Below are 25,173 nucleotides of genomic sequence, written 5' to 3' on the forward strand. Positions count from 1 at the left end.
TTCCTAGGCTGCTTCGCCATCTCTTCTTTATTGGATTGTGGTTGCTGTTGTTGGTTCCTTAATCTCCTTCGAAATGTTCTCTCAATCTCTAGGTCGTAGTTCGCCAGAGATTGTAAGTTCTGCAAAGAATTCACAAAAATTACCGTTAACAACTATTTTGCACAAGTTCCTGGCAACGGTGCCAAAAACTTGATGCGTTGCTTTATTAAATATGGAAAATGGATGATATGCGTTGATGGAATTACGTTGAGCACTCAAGTTTTCCTAGTGGAATTCAAGTGTAAATTCCTCTGAGTTTCCTGGTAAGTCCAGGGTCGAACACAGGGACTTGTGAAAATAGTTGCGTTAGAGATTTTTATGAAAACTTACGGTAACTGATAAAATAAATAAGGTGGTTGATTTGTTGTTGCGTTAATGAAAATAATAATAAATGTGGCAGAGTTTGAAAAGAGTTGGCAACGGGAAATACGATGAATATGCAGTGAACAGGTTGGGAAGGGTTTTGACTAACACTCCCTAGGTTGCGTTCATGTCTTGCGATCATACAACATACATACAATAGTAAACCACCTCTTGGTGTGAATGTCACGACTTCTAATGCTAGAACGCATGCGATAAATATGCGATAAGTCTACAGGGTTTACACATAAACCTATATTTCTATTTATGCGATGACAAAATGACATTCACACAAATATGCGACCGCATAATATCATTCCTATTCCTAGGATGAATGCGATGCAAGTTGACAAACAGAGCTTATCTCTAAGTCCCTATTTCTTGTTTATGTAGGCCTATTCTTGTTTTTTCAAGTCAGATTCTAACCTAGCTCTCTTGCGACATTAGGTTCTTTCTTTAGATTCTTTCTTGAGCAACTCTAAAGGGATGTTTTGCACAGCATAAAACAAGACAATCGCAAGTAATGAACTTCCTAGATCATGTCAGTTTAGTTCCTCTCAACCCATTCAAGTAGCTTAGCTACTCTGTGTATTGAGAGAGTGAGCAGATATAGAAATATAACTTCCATTGGATAGATAAAAGATGAAGTACAGAATAACAATGCAAGTATAGTAAAGAGCCTGGAGCAATTTCTTGCCACCAGGTGTTACACTGTTCTACTCGTGCTCTAAAGATATTCTCGCTTTCGCGAGAGTCAACTCGCTCTCTACTCTTATGCCCCAAGGTTTTCTCTCGATCTGCCTTGGACGATCTCCGACGTCACCATTCTTCTCTAGCTCCACCGTGAAATGAAAAAGAAAACTATGAACAAAGGTGTGAACTTGTAAAGTGATGAAGTAATCGACTGCTTAAAACCTTCTCTGAAGAATGCACTTCGTATTTATAGGCATCAAAGGTGAAATGTGGCTTCTCTCTTCTGGTTGTATAGATGGGACAACTTTAATTCTTGGCTGATACGCCAGATAGGTTTCACCGATAAAGCTGGATGTACTTTGTGACCGTTATCGGCTGTCAACTTAATTTAGATCTGACTGCTGTCAGCTTAGCTCCCATCGATCTTAATTTTCCTTTCGTTTGGATGCGTCCACCATGTTGCGGTGATTCTTCTTGGGTGAATGTTTGCGAGCACGATCAACGCAAAGTCATGCGGTGAAGCTGCACTCGACCGATGTATTCCTATGATCGCATTCTTTGCATTGCGTTAACGCATTATTCTGCACAAAAATATAGAGATCAACTGTCCTAATGCTTGGACGCATGCGATCGCAATATTGTAGAATTTATGCTTAATGGATGCAATAACATATTCTATCAACACAATCCGACATTGTTTAAGAACTTACTACTATGATAACGTGCATTTCTGCCCGTTATCAAATATCTCCAATAAAAGAAACAAAAACTTCCCCACTCTTCATAATCAACCAAGAGAGAATTAAGGGAAGGAATGTTATTTTCCCCCTTTCTTTAAAATTAAAAATAAATTAAATTAAATTTAGTATATATATAACTATGAAGGCGCTTGGCTCACCAACATGAGTTGAGTTGAGTTGAGTTGGTATAATATACCAACTCATTGTTTGGCCCACCAACTTTAAATGTTGGTGGAGTTAAGTTGGTATATTTTACCAACTCACCCCGATTCTCTCTTCTTCCCATGTTTTTAATGAATCCACCCATCGGGACCATCATATTCCGAGAACTAACTCTGAGCTCTGATAACCACCTCTGATGATAACTTCGACGACCAACTCCGGGCTCCGATAACCACCTCTGCCAATAATTTCAACAACAAAATTCAGACTCCGAAAACTACCTCCAATGACAGCTCCGATAACCAACTTTGAGCTTTGACAACCTTTGTTCGATCAACTCCGACAACTAATTCTAGCCTCCGACAACCACCACCGGTGACCTAACTCCGATGATCAATTGGCTTTGACAACAAAATCCAATGACCAACTTCGACAACCACCTTCGTAGGCTCTGAAAACCACCTCCGACTATAAACTATGATGAAAATCACCTTCGATGATCACGTTTGAGCGAACAACTTCGATGACCAACTCGAGGCTTCGACAACCACTTTCGACGACAAAACTCTGACAACCAACTCTAATAGCACCTTCATGTGACTAACTTCGGGCTCCGACAATCACCTTCGATTACAATCTCCAGTGAAAATCATCTTCGATGATCAACTTTTAGACCATTTTTGCTTGACTAACTCCGAGATTCGAAAACCACTCAAATGAAAAACTTCGACAACCAATTCCAGTACACCTTCATGTGACTAACTTAAGGATCCGACAACCATATCTGACTACAAACTTTAGCAAAATTATTTTCGATAATCAATTTTGACAACCACTTTTGACTACTATAAGACTAATGACTGTTAAAGTATGTTGTAGGTAAAAAAACCCCTAAAAAGAAACCTTGAGCAGAAGCGGGATCGTCCCAAATCCCAATTCTTTTGTAAAACAAATTTTACAAAGAAGAATGAATAAACTCTTATGTGATTAATAATGTATGATATTTTATTCACTTTGTCTATAAAATATATGATATTTTAGTTGCATTAATCACAAACCAATAAACTAACATCTAAGGTTATCATTATAACTTAAATATGTATGTGGAGACATACAGGTGGATCATGTTTAAGTGATAACCTAAATGGTCTGTAGTATATGGATAAGGCTGGGTACCTTATCCTGGTGACACTACGAGTATAACCTGCTTTGTAGGTGTTACAATTGCTATAAAGTGCTACAAATAATCTGATTCTGATCATTCATGTATTAGACATGCAAGCGAGGATATTCTATACAAAGGAGTTTGTATAAGACCGGACCGCGAAATGTTTAATCTACACCGTTCATAATAGAGACTTTCATTTCATCAGGATGACCATAGATAACGTGACCTGAATCCTGAGTGAGTTGTGACCTCCTGCCTATGAGGGCGGTCATTTGATTTGTATAGGTGAGAGTGGTCAGATCGCCGACTTAACAAGCCTACTATTTTGGGGATTCATCTGATTGGGGAGCTGGGAACATAGCTACACAAGATGAAGCTCACTTTTTCCCCGAAGCAGGGTAAGTAGATAGATTGCTCCCTTAAGGGTTGATCTGGGTCTTGAACAATGTGGCGTCACACCTTCTCCTGGTCTGAGAGGGGTTTAACCATAGTAGGACTATAATCTATTGTTCATTAGAGGAATCAGTGGTACTTAAGGAGTTGGATGTAACTACATGGGCAAAACGGTATTTTAGCCTAGTTGTACCTACAAGCAATTTGTAAATGGTCATCATACTGTTGATTGGTTATATCTAGTGAACACATAATCAGTGTGCATTCGTGAGCCGATGCTAAAATTTCAATCAATTCCTACTAATATTCGCACCAGGAAATTAAGAACTTAAATCTAGTAGCCCAAACAAGATGTCCAAATAAGAACATCCACGCCTAGACTGATAAACTATTCATACCAAAAGGATTATATCTATTGATAAGTTATGAAGAGTTTAATCATAGATAATCTCTTAACCATCCCATCAAATAAGTAGAAAATTCATTAAACTGTGAAACGTTAGCCTGCCATAATGTGATGTGCTTCCAGTGCCAATAAAAAGTAACTCATCCAATGGTATTTAACATCCAGAAAATTGCCAAATAAAAGGCGTCCCAAGCTGAAATATCATAAATACCACCTCGTTCCAGACCGTTGCAAGGAAAACTATAACCAAAATCCTTTTTATCCGGCTTAATTTGGAACCATGTGCATCTAAAGCACCTTTTACTAAGATCAATGTAAGTATGTAAACCTAAAGCAATAACATGATGAACCAAGAAGTCTCCGGCCCCTATTGTTAAAAATAGTGAATTACTATTCTCATTAACAACATTTAACCAACTTGGCAACCATATGCTTCGACCCACATTGAATGTCGGGCCGCTTGTTGAAGATAAAAGTTCATCGAAACTATATGAAGTTTTACCATGAGTGGATTGAATCCATTGGGCAAATATGAGTTCGATTAAGATTTGTTTTTCCGGAGTACCAAAAGCTCAAAGTTTCTGTTGAAAGGAAATTTGTTTTCCTCCCATTTCAAGAAAATTTTGATTTTTTTAAGGAATTAACCTCTTTGGTTCGATTTACGTTTTTTTTTAAATTCTATGGTCTTGATTGCATGCAAATGTATAGTTTCACATGTCAATATCATTTTTTTTTCTTGAAAAGCACATGTCAATGACAATTTTGACAATGATGAAACTTTTTTTAATGTGCCACTTTTTATAATTTCCAACTTTTCTCTATTTCAAGCTTTATTTTCAATAAAAAAAAAAAAAAACTTGAGAGCATATTTGGTTTGCAATCCAAATTCTCTTTTATATTTTTAAATTCATTGAATTCAAAAAATATATGTTTAATAGACAACCAGAATTCTATTTCTAAAAATTGTTTTCAGATTCTGTAATCGAAATAATGTAAATTTCGAAAACAACATTTTTATATGCTTGTTTACAAAATTTGAATTTTAAAATTTAAAATGTAGAATTATATGAAATAAAATAAAACATTTAAAGTATAGTATGTCATGCTATAAACTCAATTTAATTTTTTAAAAATAGAAAATTTATTACTTATGTTATAAATTAGTTTAAATTTTAAAATTGGAGGTTAGGATAAAGCTAAAAGTGAATCCATATGGTTTTAAAATTTAGATCTATAGTTTGATATGGCTTCAAAAATAGTCTCTATGGTTGGTTAAATTTTTTAAAAAAATCCATACCTAGGGACTACTTATCAAGCAACCATACGTGGTAAAGACCCGTCCGATTGGATTAATTTCTCAAAAGACCTATTTTAAATGTCTAAAATGGCAAATGACCCAGTTTTTGAAAAATATATTAAATGCCCCTCTGCTAATGTCATGACCATGCGAAGTTACATTATTGCCCTTTTTTTTCTTTTTCTTTTTCCTCTTCTACTTCGATGCAAGACATCTTCCTCTACACATCGTCTTTTTCTTCTCAGGTTTCTTCTCCTTTGTACGTCTTCTTCTTCTTCTTATCCAACACGACGAGTCCATGCGAGCAGCTCCGATGCGACAAACTCTGATGAGCAAGAAACGAGAGAGAGGAGTGATTTTGTGAGTGGTGAAACGAATAGAGAGCGAGACGAGCTAGAGCGAGATGAGTTAGAGGGAGATGAGCTAGGGCGAGATGAGTTAAAGCAAAACGAGCTAATGATTTGTAAGTGAAAAAAAGGAGAGAAAGCGAGACTACTTTTTCGCATGCACGCGAGTATATTTTAGTAATTTCACTCGAATTTGATGTCAGCAAAGGGTTATTCAACCTTTTTTTTTTTTTTTTTTTTTCAAAAACCAGGTCATTTCACATTTTCGCCTATTTTTTGGGTCATCCATCCGACGGACCCATTGCAATTAACCATAAGACCTAAATTTTAACTTCTTCCAAACTATAGGACGAAAATTTCAAGTTATCCTATAAATTATATAATTTTAAAATTTTTTAAATATAGAACAGGTTTATAAATAAATTAATAATAATTTATTACTAATTAATATTTAATAAGTAACTATAACTAGTTTGCAATCATTTAAATTAGAATCCAATTTTTGAATTTTGTTACTAAACATACATTTGAAAACATGAAATACAACAATGATTTCATTTAGTCTATTATTTACAAATTTCTTATTCTCTACCAAACAAGCCATTAGTTTTCAAATAAATTAAATTCGAAAAAGAAAATCACAAAGGAGAATCTAGATTCATTTTTAATTCCATTCAAACTCTTCTTATTAAATTTTCACATCATTTCATCTTAAAATGGAATTGACAAAAATTTTATTTCTTTTACTATCCAAAACTATCATTTCCCAAAAATAAAATTTAAGAAAAATAACATATCTTTACTTTTTAACTTCATTCATACATTTTTCATTCAATTTCGTATGCAAATATTTACGGATCTTATTTAATTATGTAATTAATTATCATCATTTGATATTAATTATAAACATTTTTCATTTATTTTTTAAATTTCTTGTCCCACATCTACATTTACAATATACATTAAAATGTTGTTTTACTTTATGAAAATGATGATTCAAAATAGTCAATTAGAATTAAATTAAGTCACAATCAAAATTTTATTGAATAATTATAACAATTTTCATAAAGTTTTTCGAAATTTTCATAGATAAATTGTTTTAAATGATAAAATTGTTGAAACTATTTTCAAGTATAGAAAAACGACGTTGTCTATTAGACCGCGATAGACTTCTAAAAAGTATGATAGACAATAATATTTTACTATATTTTTGTAAATAAATGAGTTCATTTTCTTTATTTAAGAATAACCTTTCATATTTCTATGGATATTTTCATAAAATTGAAACAATGAAATTTCGAATTATATATATGTATATTTGTTTAAAACGTCACTCTCAGAGTATAACTAGGGTGGGGGAGGATATTTTCTCGCACGTGCCGCACCGTACCGTCGTGCAAATTCCAATACCCGACTGTTACGTTCCTGTCGCATGCGGCCCAATCAAATTATGCCACTCAAGACGTTACCATGGACTTTAACGGATTGGATATTTACCCAATCGTTGCGTAACCAATAAGCCACAATCTCGCAACCTTCAAAAATCCCATACGCACTCTCAATCTTGTTCTTGTTCTTGTTCTTCTTCTTCAATGGCTGCCATTACCACTACCATTACCAGTATCTCAACCTAACCACAAAAGCTTCATACAACCTAACACTCGATTTTCCTCTAACAGTCCCACCCCTTCTTCTCCGATCATAATCACACGTTTATCGAACTTTTATTTCCACTTCGTCGCTTTACATTCTCTTTTGATCGTTTCATCTTCTTCTGTTATGTTTTTCTTTTTCATTTCAACTCAATCTTGCTTGCTTGTCTTTTTGTTTGTTGTTTTTGCCTTGCATTGTTTTCTTTCTAGGTTTTTTGTTCTGTTTTCTTCTAGGGTTCTTAGTTTTTGTTCTAGTGAGTGAAAGAACGCAATGAACTATAGAGAAACAAGTTGCGATAAGAGGTCTCAGTCTCCGTCTTCGTTTGGACGGAGAACTTCCGAACCTCGAGTTGAAGAAAATCCACATTGTCATTCGCTCTGGTTTTCCCGTTCTTCACGGGAAGTACCGGTGACGAATGGCCTTGCTGGTTCTTCTATCAGAGACCATTACAATGGAAGTCGTCTTTATGAAAATACAGACGAACATTTTCGTAAACTCTCTCAGCTTTGCGAGAATTTACAACGGGAATCGCCGTCGAAAAAGTTTCGGTGGGAAAATTTGTTTGCCAATAATCCCGCCAATGCGAATTCGAAATCGAGTATGGGGTTGAAACATGAAAATATATGTGATGGTTATAATCGAGGAATTAGGGTTTCTGGTTCACATTTGGGTACGTCGTCTAATAATATTTTAGGAGGTAGTAATTTGCGGACATTCCATATGAACATTGGGGAAACTAAAGATAGTAACGTAAAGAACAATGGGGATATTTCCAGAAGTTTTGGAATCGATGACTGTAGCCATTTGTCTTCATCTAGAAAGTTTGATGGGCCCTTGTATGAGACCAGTGATGTTCATGTTCGGGACCGTCCGATCTTTGAATCAGCAGAAAATTCCCATAGAGGAAGACGGAACGTAGCTTCTTCACATGGGTTACAAGCGTCTAATCTGCAGTCCAGTGCTCCTGTTACTGAATCTAAGGGCATTTCGCAAGATGAATTTCATGATTTCCTGGAGTATAAACGAGCTCGGAGGAACAATATTGAGCAGTTTGACGATAGCAATCAGTATTTCTCAGTCCAGCCAGGTAAGAGGAGTGACATTGATGCTACTCTCAACAGTACTTTCTCTCAGCAAATGGTTCGTATCCCGCAAGATGATTTCTATCAAGACTCTACTCGGACCAGTGTTGTAATGGATTCTGTTGTCGAAGGATTCAAAGACACTGAAAGCCATTTGGAAGAGACCACCCGGCCAAGAGATCGTTATGATTCTTTCAAAGAACCATTCGTTATTGAAGGTTCTTATATGGGCACTGCCCCTTTTGAGATGGAACTGTATGGCGAAGGGTTGGGTTCTGGAGCTGAAAGTTCGATGAAGGGTGAAAGAGAAGCATATATAAGTAGCGAGAAATTACTCTTGGCTGAAGAAGATGGTTATAGGACATATTATGGGAAATGGTTGCATGAAGATGGAGTAAATGGATCATTAGTATCAAAACATAAACAAGATTTGAGCGACATGGAAGGCAGTAGAAAGCTGAGATGGAAAGCTACAAATTCGACAAAGCTGAGGGTTGAAGGAACAAGATGTATAATGCATGAACCTGGGTCTTGTTCATCTAGAAAACCAAATGTGTTTAGCAGAATCCAGTTTTTAAGTCACGGTGATGAAAACATTGCAGTTAAAGATACTGACATCAATTTAAACTGTAGAAGCAAGTGGTGGAATGAAGAGGATACTTCTATATACTTGACATCCTCTAAACGGCCATTGCCTTGGGTAATAAACCATGCCTCTCCGCATTCAAAGCTTAAACGAAGAGACCTAAGGAAACGTTTGGGTTTCCCCTTAAGGGATCCCAGTTCAAGCCCTTTAGTAAGAGACAGAAAACGTAAAAAAAACAAGCGTCTGAGGAAGAGAAATGTCAATCATAGTTGCCTTGATGTTCAAACAGATGATTACATGGAAGAGAAGGTGCAAAGTCCAACCAGTAGGCTGCTTGAAGATCAAGAGGAGTTGAACCAGCTAATAAAGAGTGCCTTTCTCAAGTTTGTCAAAGTTTTGAGTGAGAATCCAGCCAGACGAAAGAAGTTCACAGAGCCAGGATGTGGTATTATAAAATGCATTGTCTGTGGCAGGTTTGTTTTTTTTTTCCTCCCAATTTTCTGTATTTACCTCCAATGAGCTTTTGATGTCCGTATCCTTGTTAGAAGTCTTATTTTAGCTTGATCGCCATTTGAGTTGAGTTTGGTAATGGGGGAAAGATGCTTCTAGCCAATTAAAAACACTTCTATAATATGAAACATTTTAATACATGTATAGAAAACACTTAATTTTTCTGTAAGTGTTGAAAGAAAAAAAGTTATTCATACCAACACTACTCTCAATTTTCATCTTAAAACTCATGTTTAACATCCTTCTCAAGGTCAAAACTATTCAAGCGGGTGACTGTCTCATGAGTTTATTTTCTATAATATGGCTGATCCGTTATATATTTCTAATGAAATGGAAAATGCTTTTGATCTCTTGTTAGTAGTAGTTTAGGTAGGCCGGGGATATGAATTGAATGCTGGATTTCACAATCCTAGGTTTGATAGGATATCCATTTAATATATTTAGGGAGTGATTGGCCCAAGAAGTTCGCGGACCCCACGATTAAAAAGGTCAATTGTATGCTTTATCAATTTCTTACACCGTGGGTCTTAGAAGTTCACAACTCTGCTCCTTACTTCAAACTCTCCCTTTTAATTGATGTTTGTAGAACGATTTTCTATGATTATAAACTTCTCTGATATAAGTTTGAATTGAGGAAGACTTTTGTATTCAACTACTATTTTCATATTCCTCTCTTTTCATATATTTTATTTTTTTATTATTATTTCTTTTAATGGAAGCCTCGTCTTGAAATGAAATTGATGGAACTCTGTGGAGCTGGTTTAGCACTTTTGGAATCAGTCTCTCATTCCTTTCAAATGATCAGTGAAAGAGTTTTCTTTGACCTTTGTTTTTATTTTCAATTGAGAAATCGTAGAAATTTTGAACATGGATGGAAGAGATAGAGAACAAAATTAGGAAGTCAAAGAGAAAAAGAGTGTAATGCAAGCTAAAAAGTTTCTTGCTATAAGCACTTTAGTCTGAGTTTCCCTCTACACTCCCGTGACTACATAATTTCTCGCCTTGTACTGTTCTTTTTATATCTTCTTCAGAAGCTATTTACGAAGCTCGATAGATAGATGCTCTAGTATACTGTCTCTTAATTTTGTAATGAGTGAATAATTTGAGTTTCATATATTTTAGTATGCAAGACGTTTTTCATGGAAATCCACTTTAGCCTGGAAAAAACTCTTTATCTTGCTGCACATGTTTCAGTTTCTGTATATATATCGATATGCTTAATTTACTCCCATTTATTATCAGCAAGTCCAAGGAGTTTGCAGATGCACTTAGCTTATCACAACATGCATCTCAGACGCTGGAAGGATCTAGGGCAGAACACTTAGGTCTTCAAAAAGCACTTTGTTGGCTCATGGGATGGAGCAGTGAAGCAGCGCCAGATGGCAGATGGGTTCGAAGGATATTGCCTCTTGAAGAAGTACTTGCTTTGAAGGAGGATCTCATTATATGGCCCCCTGTTCTTATCATTCATAACAGTTCTATTGCAATTGATAGCCCGTCTGAACGGGTAGCTATAAGTTGTGAGGAGCTTGAGGTTGTTATTAGAGGTAAACCCTGTCTTTGCTGTTATTATAAATTGGTGGTCTTTCCATTTTTAATATTCAAGTTGCATGTTGATGGCACATTATTCAAGTCATCTTTTCAAGTTGACCAAAATGTGATATAAAGACGTTCTCAATATATTTTTAAAATACCCTTGGTTGTTTATATGTTATTTTATTTTGTACGTAGTTTCTTCTTTCAGATAATTACAAATCCACCTCTTTGTCTTGTCTAGTTTGCAAACTATATTATTTTATTTTGCAAATAGTTCTAAATACTCTTGTGAGCCGCAAAGTCTAAATATGGTACCTTTCTGTTAAACATTGCTGTTAAAATTAACAGAATTGATAAGTGGGTTAATTCTAGGTATGCTATATGTATCTACGTCACTAAAATTGACTCACATAAGTTATAATTTTCATAAGTTAGGCCAGTCTTCACTAACTCTTATGAATTATGCATGTTGAACTTTGTTGACTCATTCGATAAAACCGTTATTGGTTGTCTTTTGGTTTCACCATAGTTTTGGTTTGTCCCAAAACAAATTAACAGGAATGGGTTGTGGAGGGAAGATCAAAGTGGTACGTGGTAAACCTGGAAACCAGAGTATTATGATAGTTACTTTTGATGCAATGTTTTCTGGGTTGCAAGAAGCTGAAAGACTACACAAAAGCTTTGCAGATAAGAGTCATGGTAGGGACGAGTTCCAGAAAATCTATTCGAGTCATCTCATTGACAGCCACAAGGATCTGCATAAAGCAACAGGAGCTAACACATTGGACAACGTACTGTATGGCTACTTAGGCCTCACAGAGGACTTGGATAAACTCGACTTTGAGACCAAGAAGAGATCTGTGGTGAAAAGCAAGAAAGAAATCCAAGCCATTGTAAATGCATCCCTTCACTGTTAGTGTTTACTAAGAGTTAAGAGGTTTGTATAGATAGTCTTATGTGTTGGGTTCGGTTAAGGTACTCGAACCCACGACCGTCATCTTTGTTTTGTAATTTTGGGTCCACTAAACTAGTTCTTTTTCCTTCTTTTTTGTGGCTGGGCGAATTTTTGGTGGCAATGCAATTTTGATGTGTTGTCAAGCGCTTGGTAGCAGCAAGAGTTCTCTTGGCTTAAGTTAGGGGAGGAATTTCCATTGGCTTTGTCACCCTTGTACTGATTTCATATGCTAATTGTATTAGCACAAAATTAGCCCATGTTTATAGTTGCATTGGTTAACTCCACTATACTATGATATATTCATTGGACACTTTATTCTGATAGTTGTTTAATGAACTCATTTCTCTGTTTTCTGAACTACTAAGAGTTAGAAGAGAGATTGCCAGAAACTGTTGAGGAGTGTCTATTTGAATCTCTTATGCTCTTATATAAAACTGCAAAAAACTTCCTTAAAGATCATAAGATAGTTTCCGCTAAAAAAGGATTACACATTTCAAATCGATGAATGATTTATATAGACAACAAATTGAACCATTGTGTGAATTTGATCACATAACTTAAAGAATGGTTTTGTGGTCGAGTTTCTCATCTTCGTTGGAAGTTGAGGAATCTGATGCCGTATGCGAAGACGAAGAGGAAAAGAAGAACCCAACCGAGGTGGCCGATGACAAGCCATATTAGGAAGTCATGGTCATAACCCAAATTTTTCTTGAGGTATTCATTTACTGGCGTTGGTTCTGAACCAGGAATCTCTAGGAAGTTGGTTTTGTCTCCTATTTGTGATGTGAAAACGCCATAGATTGTCCAAGCAACTGGTGAAGCCCAGTAATACCATCTCCACCACACAGGAATTAGCTGCAGCAATTCAAGGGTTACACTTTCAATAAAAATGTCTTTTCAACTTTGAGGATCAAACTTTTTTGCCTTCTTTTTCAAGTAAAGGTTCTAAACTAAGAAGAATGACATTGTAGTTTGGCGAGCGTGTCCGTCGACACGTGTTGGATAGTCCGAAACTTGTTAGACATATATGGTACACTTATTAGTGCAACAAATGTGTTAGACATGCATCTAATACTTATTGAGTAGATTAGAAGACACATATATGACAATAATAATAACTTGAGTGTGAAATATATTAAGCTAAAATTTTTAAGTATACAAATGCATCAATCCATTTAATATGAATTTTCATTTGGTATAAAAATGATATATATTTTTTAAATGTATATTTTATAAACGTGTCCTTGCCATGTCGTCTTCTAGATTTTTAAAATATGGCGTAACTTATTATAAGGTTCGAAATCACGTACCGGCCTGGGGATGAGGAAACCAGAGAACAAGTTCCAGAAGTTGAGGAAAAATGACATAATAATTGCAGCAATTTGAGGGCCAGGAGTAAGTGCAACAACCATCATCCCATACATTGAAAAGTAAGTGAAGCAGGTGAATACGAAGTAGTAGAAATAGAAGAACTTGTCTGCCTTCCACTCGAACCCGATCATGGAGTATAGAAGCAGCACGTAAATTATAGTTTGAATGGCAACATATATTGTCTCAATGGCCACCTGCAGATATCAAATATTTTTCTACATTGATAATGGAAAATGTTATATTCAGAGATAGAACTTGTTAATTTGATATTGACTTTTGTCTCCTTACCTGAGCGAATGCATATGGTAACTCGGAATACATCCCTGCAGCTCTTTCCCGATAGAACACCATCCTTTCGACTGAAACAACGGTTTGTGCAGCTGTGGCGTTGGTAGCTCCAAGGAAGAGAACTGCAGAGTATATAGCTCCTAAAACATTCAATAGGTCTTGCTGTTTCTCTCTGTCAACATAATGAAGATTAAGTTGGTAATAAAAGTTCATAAAACCGTCTGTTTTATTCAATCAGAATTAAAAATGGGAGGTATCATATTCACTGGAAAATTATATTAGGAATGTGGTCGAAGATAAAAGAACAAGACTTACAGTATGTTTCCTTTACCCCAGAAGATTATACCAAACAGAATACCGATTATGACGGTCATGAAGAACCGGATTGCATTGTACCGCGTGTTTCTCCAATACGACCAATGTTGTTTCCAGAAGCAAGCCTTGCACTGAGTTGTGAAGCCTTGGGAGAATTTAGTAGGGAAATAAAGATCCTTAGACCCTTCTGGTGGACTGCTTAGCTCTTTTATGAGGATCTGATTTCTCCTGAGGAATGAAGGAAAAGATTCACCCAAGAAAGAAAATCAAATCATGCACTTACTGGAGCAGAAGAAACTTCAAGGAAAAATGATTTCCAGCATAATTTCACTTACTGGTAAAGGTCGGAGTTTGAATAAATTTCTGCAAAATCAATATCAAGTTGAGTCTCTATAGTGGCAGAGCTCACCTCGAGCATCCAAGTAGCAGGATTGTAGCCCTCTTTAATTTTTGGAACCCCTTGAATGGCCTGCAAAAGTATTCAGATATGTGGGGAGTACTAATAGATGAATCTGTTACAAACCGATCGTGCTAAATGTGGATGTATGTGAATATGATTAGATGATCGATCATACCTGAAAGTATTCGATTAGAAGGGAAGAATGGTGACCGAGTGGTCCTGCATAAATCACCTGTCCTCCCCTTTTCATTAGCAAGAGCTGCAAGTAACAGCAAAGGAAAAATCAGTTTATGAAAACCCCACTTGAAGGTTGAAACTATATCAGTAAACTCAAATACCTCATCAAATGCTTCAAAGATATCAATACTTGGTTGGTGAATTGTGCAGACAACCGTTCGTCCCGTGTCAACCGTGTTCCTTACCGTGCGCATTACAATAGCAGCAGCTCTTGCATCTAGACCTGATGTTGGTTCATCCATAAAGATAATAGAGGGATTAGCAACCAACTCGACAGCGATCGTGAGCCTCTTTCTTTGTTCAGTTGAAAGACCGTTGACTTCAGGAAGTCCAACTAGAGCATTTCTCAACGGATTAAGCTCAATCAACTCCATCACTTCCTCGACAAACATCTGCATAGATCATCAATAAAATTTTCAGTTACATCATCATCTGTTTCATTCTCTAAAAGCATTTTGGAACCCAGCGGAGTGTGTTCGAATCATGCCTTTTGTGTTTCTTTTTTTACATCTGACCCAAGACGCAGCCAAGCGGAGTATAACAAGGACTCATACACTGTGATGTATGGTGAATGGATGTCATTCTGTTCACAGTAGCCACTAACTCGAGTGAACGTAGACTGGTTCTTTGGGTACCCAGAAATTTTTATACTTCCTTCAGTGTAGCCACCGGTTTTTCTTCCTGCTAATACATCCATCAAGGTGGTCTTTCCTGCACCACTTACACCAACCAATGCTGTAAGAACACCAGGTCTAAAAGCACTGCTGACGTCCCTTAACAGTTGTAATCGTCTTTCGTCGGCCCCTTGGCTCTTCATTTCCTGACAAAGGTACACAAAAACTCATCACAGAGTTGCTTTTTTCCCTTGTCTCAAACATATGTTGTAACTATAAGATATGTAGTGATAGCATATATGATATAACAGTACATTCTAAATTAAAGGTACTCACTGCAGGCATGTCAACATAATAGTTCACATTGTTGAAAGCTAAAGAAAGAGGTTGAAACGGCAAAACCATTCCTCGTTTAGTACGATTATTTGCCACACTAACACCTGAGCTTTTATTTCCTTTTGAACTTGACGTCAATAGTCTCTTAGAGCAACTTTTTGAGTTTTCCTCTGATATCACAGCTTTCTTATCACCAAAAGCTGGAACCAAGTAGAGACCAAAAGGTCAAGAAACATATTCAATTCAAAAGCAAAAGAAGATAAGTTTGTAGTATCAACTTACGATTCAAAAAAGAGAGTGCGGCGATGAAAAGAAGATTGAAAAGAAGAGAAAAACCAAAAAGTGCTCCAATACAAATCCAGAACCAATATTCATCAGTAAACAGGCCTCTTTCCTTTAGGAGGATCTTTCCTACTGTGGAGTTGAGAATTGGCTGAGCCAAAGAAAGATGGTAAGTATAAGGAATGAAATTCTTTGAGTTTTTAAGTTTAAAGTTTCAATTTTTCTAATGTTCAATGGATGGTTAACAAAACTTACAGCACTCCATCTCTTGTCAAGGAACTCATTGATCGCGATGGCATTTTGTCCGTACATCATAGGAGAAACGTAGTAGGCCCATTTCATCCATGGTTTGATATCATCTGCATATTGAAAGGTAACAGTTACCTATTACTATTAGATGTATATGGATATATTTTATCTAATATAAGATTGTGAAAGGAGGATGGATATCAGAGTGATTTCTCACTTTTGGAGACAATGAAGCCACCGAGCACAAATACGATCTGCAAAGTGAAGGTACCGAGCGTGTTTACCACGACCTCTGCTCTTCCGAGGGCTGCAATGAAGCGAAACAGAGCCAAAGCCATTTGATGGATTCCAAAGAATGCCAGCAGCTGTTTGAAGAACCTGAAATGTTGAAAGTGATGGTAGAATTTAAGCACCATTCATAACTCATTTTGATTTTGTTGCCATCTGATTAATTGTACTTTATTGTTGTTCTTACCTACTGGCAGCAGGCGCGTAACCAATTGTGTAGTATGTAAGACCAATCCAGATTGTCGATTCCAGTAATGAGATTGGAATCTTGAGTAGCCAAATGGGCAAGCCAAAAGCCCAAGCTGGATAGAAGAAGAAATCCCTCTGTTTATAGAAAACAGGAAGCCTAAAAACTGTCATTACCATCTCCATTGTCCCATTGAACATGACATTTAAAAGACTGAAAAACAAGGCCCCCCAAAACTTCCCACTCTCTCGGATCGAACCTGGTTTCATCTCTGTTCTTAAGAACACTGTGAATGTAATTGTAGCCATGATTGTGATCTGAAAAGTCTTAAAAATGTAAATGAAAGAGTTTCTCTTCATCAATAACCATTCCCTTGAGAAGCAAGCCTTGAGAAGTGCCCAATTGGAAAGACCATACTTTTCTGTTACTAATGCTGCAGGATGAGTTCTGGATTTGTCAAAAGGAACTCTAAGATCTTCTATGAATTGTTGGGCTACATGAAAAGAAGCAAACGCTTGGACGAAATCCGACACCGATACGTAACGGTATGGTTGGTTCTTCCTGCTCCAATATTGTTCTTGGTCCTTTTTGGAGGTAACTTCCTGCAGAAAGTCAGCAACTCCTTTCCTTTCTGGGCATCTAAATCCTACATATTCAAAGAACTCGAGAATATGCTCGCGTGGACCTTGGTACACAATCTGACCCTCTGAAAGAAGGATTATATCATCGAAAAGATTAAATGTTTCAGGTGTGGGTTGGAGTAGCGATATGACCATGCTGATGTCCATAATGTGAACCATCTGCCTCATGAACTTGACAATCTGAAAAGTGGTAGAACTGTCTAATCCTGTTGATATTTCATCCATGAAAAATGCCTTTGCAGGTCCAACCAACATTTCCCCTGGAATTTAACACACACCAAAGATTCTCTTCAAAACTAATCAAAATCAAGTGAGAAATTCAAAACATAATCATCATAATCTATAACCGAACATACCGGTGGTTACTCGCTTTTTTTGTCCGCCTGAGATGCCTCTTCTCATATTATCTCCAACCATTATATCAGCACAAATATCCAGACCAAGTATCTGAAAGAAGTTGGAACAGTTTCAATATGTTTTATATCTGTACAGATATGATCTTCCCGAAGAGAGGACATAATAGACAGACCTTTAGAACATAATCAGTGATCAGACTAGTTTCCTGGCCAGCCATAGCTGTGGCTTTCATGTATGCATCGATCTCGGGATCCGGTTTAATTCCTGTTTCTTTCTCCCTTCTAGATAATTCAACTAACAAGTCATACCTGGTTCCGACTCCGAGGCAACGTCCAGAGAAATCCAATGTCTCACGAACAGTCATTTCGCCGTAATGAAGGTCATGCTGGCTAATATAAGCACTGGTTCTTTGAGGTATGAATTCGTCGAGTTCATGACCACAATATGTAACTTTCCCGCTTAACTGTTTGACAATATATTAATTTCTCAGTTAAAATGAAGAAACAATTCTATCCATTAAGAGATGGCAGAGAGAAGTTGTGCCTGACCTTTAGATCATCATCTGATTTTCCAGCAAGTGCTTTTAGAAGTGTTGTTTTTCCTGAACTAGGAGGACCAAGTAGCAATGTCATCCTGGAAAACATAGAAAACAGAATAAGTTGTGATAACATGATGGTGTACACATAACTAATCACTTTTCTAAGCAAAAGAAAATAGCCAAAATCATAAGAGAAGTAACATTTACATAAGGTTGGCCACTAATCCCTCTAGGTGCCCGTAGTAGCCCAACCGCCCTATCTAAACCAATCAACATACCCGTCCCTACGCCCCATTGCTGGAAAGACTCAACTTCAAAATCGTACGTGGAGGTTCCACCTCATACGAGGCTTGTGAGAATATTCTCAAAGCTTCATCCTTATTTCTTTTTTCATTACATTTTCAACGTTATACTTTTGGTTAAATTACAAATTTGATCCCTATGATTTGAAGAAAGTTAGGGTTTAGTCCCTATGGTTGTTTAAAAGTTAGAATTAAGTCCCTTTGATTTGGTAAAATCTCAATAAATAGTCTCTATGATTTGATATAATCCTCATAAATAGTCCCGGACTAATTTTTAATTATAAACCATGTGAAGTAAATTCTAACTTCAAATCAGAGGGGCCAAATTTGCCGTTTAACCTATACTTTTTATCCTTGAACTTCCATAACACTTGTTTTGGTCATTTTTCCATGAAATTTTTGTGCATTCGAAATCTTAGACTCAACAATACATGTGACTCAGAACACAAATCTATGTCACACTAAGCAAATCTTAGACTCAACGAAGTATAAACATTAAGAAACATGAAAGTTAATAACCAAAATGGGAAGTTAAAATGTACCTTGAGGGCCTTATTATGCCACTTACATCTTGAAGTATCTTAACAATTCTTTTCTTTGATGGAGAGAGCCCCATTGCTCCAAGAACAGCCTGTTTATTTACCATTTTTCTCAGTAGAAAAATCATAGAAAAGCTCCCAAATTCAAATATAGATCAACAAATGAAAGAAACAATAGTTTATAAGCACCTCCATTGCATTCATGGTGGAGTTGAAAAGTGTTGGAAGTGCTCTGCTTCCAACATGTACATTCCCCTCAATGGACAATTTCTCAAATCTTATTTCAATTTTAGGAATTTCAACTCTTACCCTGTAAAGAAGAATATGATTTAGTAACTTTGCATTTTCTCACCAACCAAACAGATCATTCCCAAGCAATAAGCTCAAAGAGATGAGATGAGAGTAGATGGTTACGTCGCTACTAGGTCGTTAAGCTATGGGTATTTAATCTTTTATACATATTCTTACTACAATGCCTCATGAACTCAACTATAGAAAAAATGATTAAGGGCGTGTTTGGATTGATTTTTTAAGGGTTTAAATAAGTGTTTATAAGTGCAAAAAAAGTGTTTCTAAAAACTTGGAAAGTCAATCCAAATGGACCTTAAATGTGGTTGTTACAATAGGATTGTTGTCTAATAACCATTCAGTGCATGTTTAAAATCTATTTGCCCCTAATACCAGTTATATATACAGGATAAAAATAACTGTTTTAAATTCTTTCATATATCAAACGATGTAAAACTAACCATATTGTTCCAACTCTCAGATAATTTCTCCAATTAGTGACTACAAACATTATCGGTTGATATACTACTAATTTGTTTGGACTGACTTTCTAAGTGTTTATAAATACTTTTCTTTGCACTTATAAATACTTATTTTAAACACTTAAAAAGTTAATCCAAACAAGTCTTACATCTTTTTTACTCTATTTAAAAAAGTATTCAATTGCTAAACTGTATAACCATTTAATGCATGTTAAAAATCTATCTTCTTCTCGTAATTATTTGATTTAAGATAGGAATATAATTTATAAGTTATCTCTTGTAGATTCAATGATATAAAAAATTGTCAGTCACGTTGTTCCCGCCCCTCAATTTTTTTTTTCCAATTAGTAACTATGAAGATTAATTATAAAAATATAAGACATCTATTTGAATACTATGTTAAATCACACTGTTCATTGAACATTACTACGACTCAATCGGAAAAAATAAATCAAGAACATTCTAAGTTATTTAATCTTTTATACATACATACATACATATTTTCTCCAACCAATGACTGGAGGTTAAAATACAGAACTTCTATAGTTTGTTTAGAATAATTTGTGAAGAAAATTTACTTTAACAAAATCGATTTTTCTATAAATACTTTTGAAAAAGTGGTTTAGTATAAGTTTTTAATTATTTCATATGACCAAAAGTGTTGTAGAAATTATAATAAACAATGAAAAAAATTACAAAACTTGGACTAATTTAAAAGTTTTTTTTTTTTTTTTTTTTTTTTTTTTTTTTTTTTTTTTTTTTTGGGGAAGAAACTCTATTAGATAGATTATCCGAAAATAACTTTTAAATTAATAAAAAAAATTTAAACTTTTTTTAGAATTTATTTATCATGATTTTTTTAAAAAACAAATTTGATCCTCAAACACACCTTAGAATTATCGTGTTTTGAAAGTATTTAGGCTCTATTTGAGAATGTTTCAATTTTAATTTTCTATTTATGGACTTTATGTTTGTTTCATTCCAATTTTTTATATTATAGTTTTCACTTCCAAATTCCAAAATAAAAATAAATTTAAAAAATTAGCATTTTGTAAAGAGAAAAACATAGTAGGAACTAGGAAGTGACAACAAAACAAAGAAACATATATAAATTTATTTTGTAAAATAAAAAACTAAAAAAGTCGAAAAATATTAGGATGATCTAAAATGATTCAAAGGATCGAACCTGTCGGTTCGAGCCCGAATTCGGGTGAGAAATTTTTCATTATCTTCCTCAACAACCTTTAAAATGTTGTTCATCAACTGTCTTTTATCCTCACTTCCAATCTTTGTGACGTCAACTTCCTCATGAACAAATTTCCCGCCGCTCCTCACGTGCGTCACCATCCCTTTTCTCACCCTCTCATACGTCGGAAGCCTCTCAATCGCCGCCCATTTCAGCTCCTCCTCCTCCTCCGCCGCCGTCTTCCTCCGGCTGCTCCACTCGAACACCTCCGTCGGCGCATTCCAAATCTCCCTCATGCTTGCTGACGACCTCCAGCTCCGGCTACTCGTTTGCCGTAGAAACTCGTCTCCGGTGAAGGCCGATGCCATCTTATTTTATTTATTATTAATCGCCACGTGGGCCTCCGCTAGCCCTCGGATTTCATTAATAGTTGGCTAAGTGGGTTTTTAAATCTTTTTTTCCTTTTCTTTTCGAATCTCTTCCTCTGTTGATTTTTCAACTTCGAAAGAGAAAATTAGTAAGTGTTGCAATTATTGTTCATAACTTGTGCTACATTTATAGAGCTATTTTTACGGGATTTTTTTTTTTTTTTTTTTTTTTTTTGACAACCATTTTACGAGATTTCATTTACAAAGGCACAGACCAACTTTGACCTTTTTAATATTTTATATTGGTCAACGTTTCTGACGTGGAGTTCTAGAAGGACTAAATGAGTCGTGTTGTAATCATATTGATGCAGAGCTGTATGTTGTATGCATGTACATGCATGGAATACGTGTCATTCCCAAAAGAAAAATAATTATATTATCATTAAAAAAATATTTAATACTACCAACTACTTATTTATTCTATTAAATATTTGACACATCATTAAATGTTTTATTAATTTATTATTATTTATTTTATGGACCCAACAACAATAACCCATAGTATTGAAAATTTTCTTAGCGCACATATTATGTTGCCTAATTATAATTCTTTTAATCTCTCTCTCTTTTTTTTTTAAATTTTCTTTTTTCTATTGTGTGATGTAAACGGAATGTTCATTTGAGAATATTGAAATTAGAGGTATTCAAAAAACTCGATGATCCAAAAAAATCGATCAATCCAACTTAATCCATGCAGTTTAGGTTGGGTTATCAACTCATTTGAGTTGAGTTGGGTTCAAATAATTGAAAATTTTATGGATTGAGTTAGTTCATGGGTTCATCTAATATAACCCAAACCAACCCGAATTTATTATTTTTGAAAGATTTTTTGTTATAACAGTTTTCTATTTTTAGCTTTCTGTTTCCACTTTGCTGAATTGTAGTAAGAGTGGGTTGCTATTTTTTCTCCTTTATTTTCGTGGATGTAGTTTAGCTACTATTTAAGCTTAGCAGCATTATCAATAAAAGACAGTTTGTTGTGCAATTTTTTTGTTCTCAACATTCTGGTATCAGAGCCAAGGTGGTTTTGATTTTTCAAAGCAGCAGTCTTTGAAACTTTGCAGCAAAATGACTACGGAAGGAAATAAGAATGAAGGAAGTTTTGTACAGCCGGCAATTCCACGTTTCGATGGTCATTATGATCATTGGAGCATGTTGATGGAAAACTTCCTTCGATCCAAGGAATACTGGGAGTTGGTCGAACCTGGATATGTTGAACCAGCTAGCGAATTGTTGCAAACAGAAACCCAGCGAAAGAAAAATGATGAGATGAAGCTGAAAGACTTGAAAGTAAAGAATTATCTCTTTCAAGCCATTGATCGTACAGTTTTAGAAACCATTCTCAAGAAGAACACTTCTAAAGAAATATGGAATGCAATGAAGAAAAAGTTTGAAGGCAATGCAAGGGTCAAGAGGTCTCATCTACAAGCTCTTCGTAGAGACTTTGAAATTCTTGTGATGAAGTCTAGTGAAGGAGTGACAGAATACTTCTCCAGAGTCATGACGGTGGCAAATAAGATGCGGATTTATGGAGAAGATATGCAAGATGTGAAAGTGGTCGAAAAAATTCTACGCTCTTTAACATAAAAGTTTAACTATATTGTTTGTTCTACTGAAGAGTCAAAGGATATCGATACTCTCACTATTGATGAGTTGCAAAGTTCTTTGATATTACATGAACAAAAGTTTCAGCGATGAAGCGGAGAGGAGCAAGCCTTGAAGGTGACGAATGATGAAGGAAGAGGTCGAGGTCGAGGCAGCTACAGAGGAAGAAGAAGAGGAAGAGGAAGAGGAAGGGGTCGAGCAAATTTCAACAAAGCAAATGTGCAGTGTTACCGATGCCAAAAACTTGGGCATTATCAATATGAGTGTCCTGAAAATAAAGAAGCAAACTATGCCGAAATCGATGAAGAAGAAGAAATGCTTCTAATGTCCTATGAGGAATTGCATGGAGTCAAAAGAGAAGATACATGGTTTCTTGATTCCGGGTGTTCTAATCATATGTGTGGTGATCGATTCATGTTTAGTGAGCTCAATGAAGATTTCCGACATCCAGTGAAGTTGGGAAACAACACTAAAATGGATGTGATGAGAAAAGAAAATGTGAAGTTGTTTCTGAATGGAGTTAATCATGTTGTTACTGAGGTATACTATATTCCAGAATTGAGTAACAATCTTTTGAGCATAGGACAATTGCAAGAAAAAGGTTTGACTATTTTGATCAAGGGAGGGGAATGCAAAATATTTCATCCAAAGAAAGGCTTAATTATTCAAACAAAAATGAGCAACAACAGGATGTTTATTTTGCTAACCCAAATTTCTTCTCAAACACAAGTTGAGCAGTGCCTTCAAACAAAAGCTGAAGCTGAAAGTTTATCTCATCTTTGGCATCGACGATATGGACATTTGAGTTACAAAGGTTTGAGAATTCTACAGTGCAAAAACATGGTAAATGGGCTTCCTCAATTTAGTGCCTCAAATGTTACATGCACTGATTGTATCAAAGGGAAACAACATCGAGATCCCTTTCCAAAGAGGAGCACTTGGAGAGCAACACAAGAGCTGGAACTTATTCATGCAGATATTTGTGGCCCAATCACCCCTGCATCTAATAGCAACAAAAGGTACATTCTGTTGTTTATTGATGATTATAGCAGGAAAGCATGGGTATATTTTTTGGTAGAAAAGTCAGAATCTTTTAACTCTTTCAAATACTTTAAGTCCTTGGTTGAGAAAGAAGCTGAGTTGCCTATTAAGTGTTTACGCACCGATAGAGGAGGAGAATTTAATTCAGTTGAGTTCAATGATTTTTGCAAACAAAATAGGATCAAAAGGCAATTAACGACCATCTATACTCCGCAACAGAATGGTGTAGCGGAAAGGAAAAACAGAACGATAATGAACATGGTTCGTTCAATGCTATCGAGAAAAATATACCCAAAACCTTTTGGCCGGAAGCAGTAAATTGGACCATCTATGTCTTAAATAGATGTCCTACCTTGGTGGTCAAAGATATCACACCAGAGAAGGCTTGGAGTGGGATAAAACCCTCAGTAGATCATTTTCGGGTTTTTGGATGTGTAGCACATGCACATGCACATGTTCCAGATGCAAAAAGAACCAAATTAGACAATAAAAGCATTTCTTGTGTGTTATTGGGAGTTAGTGAGGAGTCAAAAGGTTACAGACTATATGATCCGGTCGGTGGAAAGGTTTTTGTGAGTAGAGATGTAATTTTTGAGGAAGAAAAACAATGGGATTGGGATGCAAAACAAATAGTAGCAGTACACTTAGATTTGGGTGATGGTGATGATGCAGATGAGGAAGAAAATGTGAGTGAAAATGAACTTGATAGTGATAAAGAAGATGGAGTTAGGGAGGAGGATCACATTTTTGGTGATGGTGGGCAAAATGTGAGGAATTTAAGGGAATCTCGTGAGAGGCGTCTTTCTACATGGATGGATGATTATATTAGTGGAGAAGGTCTTTCAGAGGATGAAGCTCATATGGCACTAGGGATATCGACTGATCCATTGTATTTTGAAGATGCTATACAAGATGGAAATTGGAGGCTGGCCATGGACAATGAAATCAGATCCATTGAGAAGAACAAAACGTGGACACTTGTTGAACTACCAATTGGAGCTAAAAGGATTGGAGTAAAATGGGTCTACAAAACCAAATACAATGAGCACGGAAAAATTGATAAGTACAAGGCTCGATTGGTTGCTAAAGGCTACTCTTAACAATATGGAGTAGACTACACAGAAGTTTTTGCACCAGTGGTAAGGATGGATACAGTAAGAATGATTATTGCTCTAGCTGCACAAAAGGATTGGAATATTTTTCAGCTTGATGTTAATTCAGCTTTTCTCCATGGTGAGTTAACTGAAGATGTTTATGTAGAGCAACCAAAAG

General features: G+C 35.9%; 2 protein-coding genes across 4 annotated transcripts; one reads left to right on the forward strand and one right to left on the reverse strand.

Annotated features, from left to right (window-relative positions):
* Positions 1–7,149: 7,149 nt before the first annotated feature.
* On the forward strand, positions 7,150–12,280 carry LOC120087658 (uncharacterized). Of its 2 annotated transcripts, none has more exons than XM_039044505.2 (3): positions 7,150–9,399; positions 10,679–10,983; positions 11,531–12,280. In XM_039044505.2, the coding sequence occupies exons 1-3, from the start codon at positions 7,529–7,531 to the stop codon at positions 11,887–11,889; spliced, it is 2,535 nt and encodes an 844-aa protein (XP_038900433.1). In that variant the 5' UTR covers positions 7,150–7,528; the 3' UTR covers positions 11,890–12,280. The 2 variants fall into 2 exon arrangements, with proteins under 2 accessions (XP_038900433.1, XP_090161874.1); XM_090305748.1 differs by having other exon boundaries at positions 11,502–11,673.
* A 47-nt stretch (positions 12,281–12,327) lies between these two features.
* On the reverse strand, positions 12,328–21,339 carry LOC120087656 (pleiotropic drug resistance protein 2-like). Of its 2 annotated transcripts, XM_039044499.2 has the most exons (19): positions 20,828–21,339; positions 19,061–19,181; positions 18,875–18,963; positions 18,041–18,125; positions 17,665–17,955; positions 17,492–17,582; positions 16,495–17,395; positions 16,237–16,397; positions 16,026–16,129; positions 15,771–15,921; positions 15,489–15,688; positions 15,026–15,358; positions 14,640–14,930; positions 14,477–14,560; positions 14,237–14,370; positions 13,902–14,129; positions 13,587–13,758; positions 13,238–13,492; positions 12,328–12,782 (listed from the first exon to the last, which is right to left on the reverse strand). In XM_039044499.2, the coding sequence occupies exons 1-19, from the start codon at positions 21,193–21,195 to the stop codon at positions 12,513–12,515; spliced, it is 4,329 nt and encodes a 1,442-aa protein (XP_038900427.1). In that variant the 5' UTR covers positions 21,196–21,339; the 3' UTR covers positions 12,328–12,512. The 2 variants fall into 2 exon arrangements, with proteins under 2 accessions (XP_038900427.1, XP_038900431.1); XM_039044503.2 differs by lacking the exon at positions 12,328–12,782 and having other exon boundaries at positions 13,351–13,513.
* Positions 21,340–25,173: the final 3,834 nt, after the last annotated feature.

This window comes from Benincasa hispida, chromosome 10, assembly GCF_027475165.1.
Source record: "Benincasa hispida cultivar pf3 chromosome 10, pf3_genome.v1.1, whole genome shotgun sequence".
In the NCBI taxonomy this organism is placed as follows: domain Eukaryota; kingdom Viridiplantae; phylum Streptophyta; class Magnoliopsida; order Cucurbitales; family Cucurbitaceae; genus Benincasa; species Benincasa hispida.

Excerpts from the sequence above, each read along its gene's own strand:
- LOC120087658 (XM_039044505.2), top strand. The coding sequence starts at position 7,529 with ATGAACTATAGAGAAACAAGTTGCGATAAGAGGTCTCAGTCTCCGTCT. Across the intron at positions 9,400-10,678 it reads AAATGCATTGTCTGTGGCAG|CAAGTCCAAGGAGTTTGCAG; the intron begins GTTTGTTTTTTT and ends ATTTATTATCAG. Across the intron at positions 10,984-11,530 it reads GCTTGAGGTTGTTATTAGAG|GAATGGGTTGTGGAGGGAAG; the intron begins GTAAACCCTGTC and ends ACAAATTAACAG.
- LOC120087656 (XM_039044499.2), bottom strand. The coding sequence starts at position 21,195 with ATGGCATCGGCCTTCACCGGAGACGAGTTTCTACGGCAAACGAGTAGC. Across the intron at positions 14,931-15,025 it reads TAAAAAAAGAAACACAAAAG|ATGTTTGTCGAGGAAGTGAT; the intron begins GCATGATTCGAA and ends TGATCTATGCAG. Across the intron at positions 13,493-13,586 it reads TACCATATGCATTCGCTCAG|GTGGCCATTGAGACAATATA; the intron begins GTAAGGAGACAA and ends TGATATCTGCAG.